Below are 9,295 nucleotides of genomic sequence, written 5' to 3'. Positions count from 1 at the left end.
GGTGACGCAGCTTCTGCAGGAACTTCACCTCCTTGATGATGTCCTGCCATTTCTGCACATCACAACATGCTGCAGTTACTGGCAGACAGGAAATGAGCTCAAAGCACCCTGGTGGGCGGAGCCACAGCCTCAGGAACCTATGACATCAGACAGGGGCGGAGCTGTTACCTCATTGGTCTGCTTGCCACTGTAGGACATCTTCTTAATGGCCACCACCTCATTGCTGCGTCCGTCACGCGCCTGGAGACACACGAAGAACAAACGTCCAATCAGGGGGAGCGACCTGGACCCGGGCCGGAACCGGGACCTGGGCCGGAACCGGGACCTGGACCCGAGCCGGAACCGGGACCTGGGCCGGAACCGGGACCTGGACCCGAGCCGGAACCGGGACCTGGACCCGGGCCGGAACCGGGACCTGGACCCGGGCCGGAACCGGGACCGGGACCTGGACCTGGACCCGGGCCGGAACCGGGACCTCCGGGACCTGGACCCGGGCCGGAACCGGGACTTCTTTATGCAGATCTATGACTGATGGATCCTTTAGTTGCTCCCCAGGAAGTAAATCCCATCTCATTATTGGGGTCAGAAGAGGTGCAGTGAAAGTTGCTCATGATCCAGCTGCAGGACCAAAATGACTAGTGAAGCACAACAAACGAGTTTCTCAGTAAACAAACTGTTGAACCGTGGAGTCAAACTAAAGTCTAAATGTTTAGATCCGATCTAATCTCTGCTTTACAAAAATTAAGACTAAATAAAAACACATTTAATGGGTGAGTCCACTTACTAAAATTCCTCATAAATATTGATTTATTGCAGTGATGGGTTATTTAAATTATAACTCGTGAAGTTGGTTGATTTTTAAACCTTCTCTGGTTTTCCCATCATAACTTCAACTTAACGTTCAAAGCACCAGGGACTTTATGGAAACGTCTTCAGATTTTATTGTGTGGTTTTAAAGGCTCCATGTTGAGGACAGTAAGAAATAAAGGCATAGTTTCTATTTTTGCTGCCAGCTGCTCTGCAGTAGCCCTCTGCTGTGGGCTAATGCTAACGCTAACGCTCAGCCGCTCCAGTTTCAAGCTCTTCTTATTAATGTAAGAGTTAAAGGGTTAAATGTAATTAGATATTTGCTGCCTTTAACAAAAAGAACCAAGTCTATCAAAGCAATGTAGCAGTTTAGCTAGTTTTGATTTAAGGCATGAGGTGGCAGTTTATCATGATTCAGCCAAAGTAACAAAATAAACTGCAGTCTGATTTTTATTGCCAGTGTGTTTCTTCCTATTGACCAGTGAAAGGAAATAAAATGTGTTTCATGTGTTTTGCTGTAAGAATAACTTACTGGAGGGTTTATGTTTGTGCTGCAGAGCCGCAGCTAACAGCTAGCAGCTAACAGCTAGCAGCTAACAGCTAGCTCCTTCTTCAGCGGTACCGTTCAGCTGCTGTTGCTCCTCCTGCACTTTGGACTGAACCATTGTTCTAATAATGGGGGGGACTAAAAATTCATTTAAATTTTTTTCTTTCTTTTGCCTTTTCATATTGATTTTTCATTACCTCGGTTAGTGTGTGTGTGTGTGTGTGTCGTGTGGGTGTGTGTGGGTTGTGTGGGTGTGTGTGTGTGTGGTGTGTGTGTGTGGGTGTGTGTGTGTGTGGGTGTGTGGTGTGTGTGGGTGTGTGTGTGTGCACGCGCTACAGGACGTTTGCCGTTTCTGCAGAGGCTCTGACCACTCAGAAGCATCTCACAGCAGCGTGGAAGAGAACATCTGCCTCCCACTCAGGACAGCTTACAGGGACAGCGCACACACACACACACACCACACACACACCTATACTGGTTTGGGTACTAGCAGGACACTTTTTCAAACCAGTTTTTGCACACTAAACGGACACCCCTTTCCACTTATGCTAGAAGACGTAGTAAGTTGTCAAAAATCTTGTTAGAGCTACACAACATAGATCTCACTTAAAAATTTAGATACACACTTCAGAACTCAAAATACAAGAATGTGACCCAATGCTGTATTAAAGGACAAACGATAATGAGTGCTTGGCTCCGCCCATGACACCAACAGTAATTGTCAGGGCCAATTTTATTTATCAGGACCATGGCATAACATAAAAACATAAAATTTATGTGCATTAAGAAGTCCAAAAATGGAAATATGGACTATAACTAGTCCATATTTCTGTGGAGTGCATTTGTCATCCCATGAGATGTCTGAATCATCTACGGAATCAGGAGCATACTCCTCTTCTGATGATATCGCTTTCCTTGAACTTTGTTCTGGACAGACCTGTTGATTAAAACATATTTTGTATACATTGAAAGCGTTTCAGCAAGAATTTCTACTAAAAGCTTACCAGTGATGTCCTCCTTTTATTACAATAACACATTTTGTGCAGGGACTGGTTGCAAACTAGACAGAGAAAAGTAAGAATTGACAAAGGGAGGTAGCATAAGTATTAAAAAGTCAGTGCTGCACTATGACTCAATTTCGACATACAGCACAACTAGACATGAGATCATATTCAAGATGAACCCAATTCCCATTCTCAAAAATTACCTTTACATCACACACCACTCCATTTCAGAGGTGAAAACAGTCCTTCACATAAAACTTTTCTAAACTTGACATTTCATCATGGATGATATCATGATCTCACACAGTTAACCACTGTTAACCGAAAAAAGTGTAATCTTAAATAAGATTTGATCCTGACACTTGTGAGGTATCAAAACCAATGAATTGTTATGATTATTTGTTTTAATCGTAATTACCCTGTGTTGAACAGTACTAGTATTCTCATGACTATTTAGAAATAAAAAGGTCATTGAGATAAAACTTATGTCAGGTGATACCAGAAAATAATTTGCATGCATCCAACTCAGCAGCCTGACAAGGCATCTTATGGAGAGCTAAAATGAAGGGATAAACACTGAATGATTGTTTCTAAAATAAAACAATGTCCACTAATGTATGAACCTATCCATTTATTAAGGATCCATGTGTCTGTGCTCATCTGAACTTAACTTTCATTCTTTTCTACATGTAATTTCAAAACTCAGTCCTCAAATTTCTGCACCTTACATGATGAGTATACACAAGACCAGTGTTTTGAATAGTACTTATTTTTTTCAATGACTTTATATAAGAAACAAAGTGGTTGTCGGAGACCAAAATTACCTCTGGAGGGTTGGTTGAACGATCCGCATACATCCTGTCACCAGCCTGACACAGTTCATCTTGGAATCTGAAATGTAAAGAACACTCACTAAATGTGAGTTTGTTGCCAATGTAGAGAACAGTCCTCCTATTCCTGCACCTTACATTTGAGTATTACCGACCCATGTGATGTCCACTCTAAATGTGACTTCATTTTCTGTTTGTATTTCAATACTCAGCCTCCTATCCTGCACTTTATTTGAGTATTACACAGGACTGTGTGTATGTGTTTCTAAATGTCATTTTCATTCTTCTACCTGTAATTTCAAATTCAGGTTTCCAAATTTCTGCAACTTACATGATGAGTATTACACAAGACCAGTGTGTATGTGCACTCCTAAATGTGACTTTCATTTTTCTGTACTTGTAATTTCAATACTCAGTCCTCACTATTCCTGCACCTTATTTTGAGTATTACACAGGACCTGTGTGTATGTGCGTTTCTAATGTCATTTTCATTCTTTTCTACCTGTAATTTCAAAATTCAGGTTTCCAAATTTCTGCAACTTACATGATGAGTATTACACAAGACCAGTGTGTAGTGCACTCCTAAATGTGACTTCATTTTTCTGTACTTGTAATTTCAATACTCAGTCCTCACTATTCCTGCACCTTATATTTTGAGTATTACACAGGACCTGTGTGTATGTGCGTTTCTAAATGTCATTTTCATTCTTTTCTACCTGTAATTTCAAAATTCAGGTTTCCAAATTTCTGCAACTTACATGATGAGTATTACACAAGACCAGTGTGTATGTGCACTCCTAAATGTGACTTTCATTTTTCTGTACTTGTAATTTCAATACTCAGTCCTCACTATTCCTGCACCTTATATTTTGAGTATTACACAGGACCTGTGTGTATGTGCGTTTCTAATGTCATTTTCATTCTTTTCTACCTGTATTTCAAAATTCAGGTTTCCAAATTTCTGCAACTTACATGATTAGTATTACACAAGACCAGTGTGTATGTGCACTCCTAAATGTGACTTTCATTTTTCTGTACTTGTAATTTCAATACTCAGTCCTCACTATTCCTGCACCTTATATTTTGAGTATTACACAGGACCTGTGTGTATGTGCGTTTCTTAATGTAATTTTCATTCTTTTCTACCTGTAATTTCAAAATTCAGGTTTCCAAATTTCTGCAACTTACCTGATGAGTATTACACAAGACAGTGTGTACGTGCACTCCTAAATGTGACTTTCATTTTTCTGTACTTGTAATTTCAATACTCAGTCCTCCCTATTCCTGTACCTTACATTTTGAGTATTACACAGGACCTGCGTGTATGTGCGCTTCTAAATGTAGCTTTCATTCTTTTGTACTTGTAATTTCAAACCTCAGTTCTCTCCTTTTATGCAGCTTACATATCAAGTGTTACGCAAGACTTGTGTGTTTGAACAGTACTTAACATCATATCAAAAACTGTATTTTAGAAAATAAGTTGGTCGTTGGAGACCAAAATTACCTCTGGATGGTTGATTGAACAGGACTCGCCTGAATCCACGTCACCAGCCTGACACGGTTCATCTTTGGAAATCTGAAATATAAAGAACACTCACTGAATATGAGTTTGTTCCCAATTTAGAAAACAGTCCTCCCTATTCCTGCCCTTACATTTTGAGTATTACACAGGACCTGTGTGTATGATCGCTTCTAAAACAGCTTCCATTCTTCTGTACTTGTAATTTCAAAACGTAGTCCTCCCTATTCCGGCACCTTACATTTTGAGTATTACACTGGACCTGTGTGTATGTGCGCTTCTAAATGTAACTTTCATTTTTTTGTACATGTAATTCAAAACTCAGTCCTCCCTTTTTATGCAGCTTACATATCAAGTATTACACAAGACCTGTGTGTTTGAACCGTACTTAACAGTCATCCCCAACCACAGGCCGCAGATCAGTACCAGTCCGTGAACCAATTGGTACCGGGCCGCACAAGAAAAATATTTTTGGTTTACATATTGTCTGAGTATGGAGGATCGTTTATTTGAAAACCCTTTAACCGGATTCTCTCTGTTACGTCTTGCTCACCAACATTGAGCCCACAATGAGTAAGAAAGCGATATGTTTGGAAAGTTTCTTTAAAAAAGGGGAAAAGGACCAGAGACAGGAGAGTGGATTTATCCTTGACTTGTAGGTGACTCCCATGTTCCAAGCCCACTCTGCATAATATGTACCGGCTTACAGATGAGGCAATGGAGCTTCAAACTGCTTTGCCATTACACCCTCTGCATTGTGTGTCATCGTTTCCAAGGTGGGATCATCTCATTGCAGAGAAACAAGCTCAGGACTCCCATTAATTGTCATTGTCGTAAGTTAAAATTTCATGAAAATAAATATTCGTTTTTGTGGCATTTTCAAATCTTATATTGAAGGGATGTGTGAACGTTAGCATAGCGACTAGAGTCAGAAAGCATTATGGCAGTGATCGAGACGAGAAAAGAGGAGTATAGCTTGTAAGTCTTAAGTCTGGTTCACACGGCAAGATTTTAGGATTGTCAGACGATTTTCCAAAATCTGTGACCACAGAGCTGATAAAAGTACAACAGGTTTATGTGTCCAGCCACATAACAGGAGCAAATCTTGCCATGTGAGCAGGCTTTAGTACAAAATGATGTCACAACTACAATCTACCTGCAATGCATATAGCTAGTGTAAGCATCAAGCCTTGACTGAATGAATAGCCTTGTGTCACGTTAATTTAATGATGGATAGCTGAAAAGTTACCGGGTTTATCAACTGTGGTAGCAATTTTGCTCCAACTCCACTCGTCATCATTTCTGTGGATATTCTTTGTACGAAATGCTGAATAAACATTCATGCTGTTTCCACATATCTCCGATGTCCACCGGACTCATTTTGGGCATGTCAGCTCAGCTGTTTGGGATTCCCCTCCATGAGCTACGTCATAGCGCTTTCTGATTGGCTGCCTGTCAAATTGAACAGGTTGAGTTCTAGCTCCCAATCAAGGAAAACCCTACAAGCTGTGAGAATATGCCCGATTTTAGATCGGAGCAGTCCCAATGTTCCAACGACTGGATGCGATCAGTCTTAACAAGCCATAGATGGCAGGATGAACGGTTACGATTATCGCAAGCAACGTTCTAAGATTGTTGTAAGGGGAAATTCGGGGTAAAAAAAGAAGAAACCGAGCCACAGAAAAATGGCCAAGTCTTCACCGGTCCGCGGTGATAAAAAGAATGGGGACCACTGGTACTTAATATCATTTCAAAGACTTTATCTTAGAAAATAAGTTGGTCGATGGAGACCAAAATTACCTCTGCAAGGTTGGTTGAACAGAATCCGCATGCATCCACGTCACCAGCCTGACACAGTTCATCTTTGGAAATCTGAAATGTAAAGAACACTCACTAAATGTGAGTGTGTTCCCAATGTAGAAAACAGTCCTCTCTATTCCTGCACCTTACATTTTGAGTATTACACAGGACCTGTGAGTATGTGTCCTTCTCAATGTAACTTTCATTCTTCTGTACTTGTAATTTCGAAACTCAGTCCTCCCTATTCCTGCACCTTACATTTTGAGTATTACACAGGACTTGTGTGTATGTGCGCTTCTAAATGTAATTTCATTCTTCTATACTTGTAATTTCAAAACTCAGTCCTCCCTTTTAATCCAGCTAACATATTTAGTATTACACAACACCTATGTGTTTGAACAGTACTTAATATGATTTCAATTACTTTATTTTAGAGAATAAGTTGGTCGATGGAGACCAAAATTACCTATGCAAGGGTTGGTTGAACAGAATCCGCATGCATCCACGTCACCAGCCTGACACAGTTCATCTTTAGAAATCTGAAATGTAAAGAACACTCACTATATGTGAGTTTGTTCCCAATGTAGAAAACAGTCCTCCCTATTCCTGCACCTTACATTTTGAGTATTACACAGGACCTGTGTGTATGTGTGCTTCTCAATGTAACTTTCATTCTTCTGTACTTGTAATTTCAAAACTCAGTCCTCCCTATTCCTGCACCTTACATTTTGAGTATTACACAGTACCTGTGTGTATGTGTGCTTCTCAATGTAACTTTCATTCTTCTGTACTTGTAATTTCAAAACTCAGTCCTCCCTATTCCTGCACCTTACATTTTGAGTATTACATAGGACCTGTGTGTATGTGCGCTTCTAAATGTAATTTTCATTCTTCTATACTTGTCATTCCAAAACTCAGTCCTCCTTTTTATTCAGCTAACATATCTAGTATTACACAACGCATGTGTGTTTGAACAATATTTAATATCATTTCAATTACTTTATTTTAGAGAATAAGTTGGTCGTTGGAGACCAAAATTACCTCTGGAGGGTTGGTTGAACAGGATCCGCATGTCCACATCACCAGCCTGACGGTTCAACTTTGGAAATCTGAAATGAAGGGATGTACACTGAATATTCCATAAATAAAGTCCACCAACTGTATGAGCAAAGCACCTTTAGCTGAACACACCTCTACCTGTAGGTACACATAATAAGTAGGATAAACTTCAAACAATGCAGATATATCAAATAGTAGCAAATGAAATTAACATTTTTCAAAATCAGTCAATTGATCTAATTGTATGTCTTTCTGTGGTTACTTAAACATTTTTTGTCAACTGAATGCAACTCATTATTTTGTACTTGTAATTTCAAAACTCAGTCCTCAGACTGTTTTCATATATATATATATATATATATATATGAAACAGTCCTCCCTATTGTTTTTGTTCCTTGTTTTTCCAAGAACAAGAAAAAACTATTTGAGTAATATATATATATATATATTATATAATATATATATATATATATAATATAAGCTTTTGTATTTTGAGCAGTTGCTTGTCTCCTTTGGAAAAAGAAAGGTATTCTGATTATAATGATCATCGAACATGATCTATGCTAATAATGTGTAGTATAAAAATTGTTTAAAAGTGAAAAAGCAAAACAAAGGAAAAAACAATCCTTTAATAAACACTGGAATCCTATGCATAATAAAGTCACAACTCACCTTTAAATGAATTGGGATATTTTACATCAAATCCTTCTTTATCTTCACCTAAGGAGCAATAACAATTGGAATCATGTTTGCTCTCTGAGACCTCTTTGCTGACATCTTCTGCAAAGATCAGAGAATGTGTTGCTGAGTAACAACATGATACTGTACACCAGGGGTGTCAAACTCCAGGCCTCCTGGGCCAGTGTACTGCAACTTTTACATGTCTGTCTGGTCTAAAACACCATAAGTATATTACTGAAATAGCTCCTCAGTGCAGTCAAGTTGATGACCATCCCATCTGATCCAGCCATGTGACATCAGAAACACATCTAAATGTTGCTGGACACCAGCCCTCAAGACCTTGAGTTTGACACCCCTGCTGTACATAATATGATTTGGTGTTATTTTATGCGAAAATTATGTACTGAAGTACACAGTTCTACATAATTGACTTTCTATTGACAGGTTCTCAAAATCTTTAAAAAAATTAAAACATCATCTCAATACTAATGATTACTATCTAGGATAATTTGTGCCCGTGAAACAATATCACTCACTGATGTACAGAAAATGACCAAATACAGTTTTATCTAATTCTGGAGTGAGCCACCTTCCCTTTAAACTCTGGTACATTGGCTAACATGGTTGGTAATTACTAGCTAAACTGCTGCAAATCAGATGCTTTGGTGTATCCAAGCATCAAGTAACCTACAACATTCTGCAAAATTACTAAACTATATGTACTTAAATGTCTTAAGAGATTCTGTATGAGTCTTACCTCTTTCTCCACGCAAAACAAATGAAACAAGTTAAATGAATACTAATGGCTTGCACCTGGACTTGTCGGATTGTACCAAGTTGATAGAGGAGGAGGGATACAACAAAAGGAGAATTCCATTTTGTTTCTGAAGCACACAAGGTCTGATTTTTTTCCAGGAACAAGAAAAAACTATTTGAGTAATATTTTGTAACTTTCATTCAATATTTCAAAGTTAAATAGTTTATCATACATTTTTCTTTATTTAAGAGGCAACAGTTAGATGGTATCTCCCACCAGCAATGTTGTCAC

At 39.0% G+C, this 9,295-nt stretch overlaps 1 protein-coding gene and 1 long non-coding RNA gene across 2 annotated transcripts in view; both read right to left on the bottom strand.

Moving 5' to 3' along the window:
• The window catches only part of LOC145551344 (uncharacterized), a 4,889-nt gene extending 1,648 nt beyond the window's left edge, over positions 1–3,241 (bottom strand). Inside the window, exons 1-3 of the mRNA XM_081605839.1 lie at positions 3,183–3,241; positions 169–484; positions 7–52 (exon numbers count right to left, since the gene is read on the bottom strand). Of these exons, the coding sequence (XP_081461965.1) occupies positions 7–52; positions 169–484; positions 3,183–3,241 (421 nt within the window). The remainder of the gene's footprint in view (positions 1–6; positions 53–168; positions 485–3,182) is intronic.
• A 1,268-nt stretch (positions 3,242–4,509) lies between these two features.
• Positions 4,510–9,295, bottom strand: LOC145551452 (uncharacterized). Its single transcript, XR_014087292.1, has 5 exons — positions 8,239–9,295; positions 7,549–7,616; positions 6,974–7,046; positions 6,508–6,579; positions 4,510–4,764 (listed from the first exon to the last, which is right to left on the bottom strand). It is a non-coding gene; the product is annotated as an uncharacterized LOC145551452 (long non-coding RNA).

This window comes from Poecilia reticulata, chromosome 4, assembly GCF_904066995.2.
Source record: "Poecilia reticulata chromosome 4, P_reticulata-male-v2, whole genome shotgun sequence".
Lineage (NCBI taxonomy): Eukaryota > Metazoa > Chordata > Actinopteri > Cyprinodontiformes > Poeciliidae > Poecilia > Poecilia reticulata.
The sequence above is the reverse complement of the archived record's forward strand: the minus strand, read 5'-3'. Positions and strand labels throughout refer to the sequence as shown.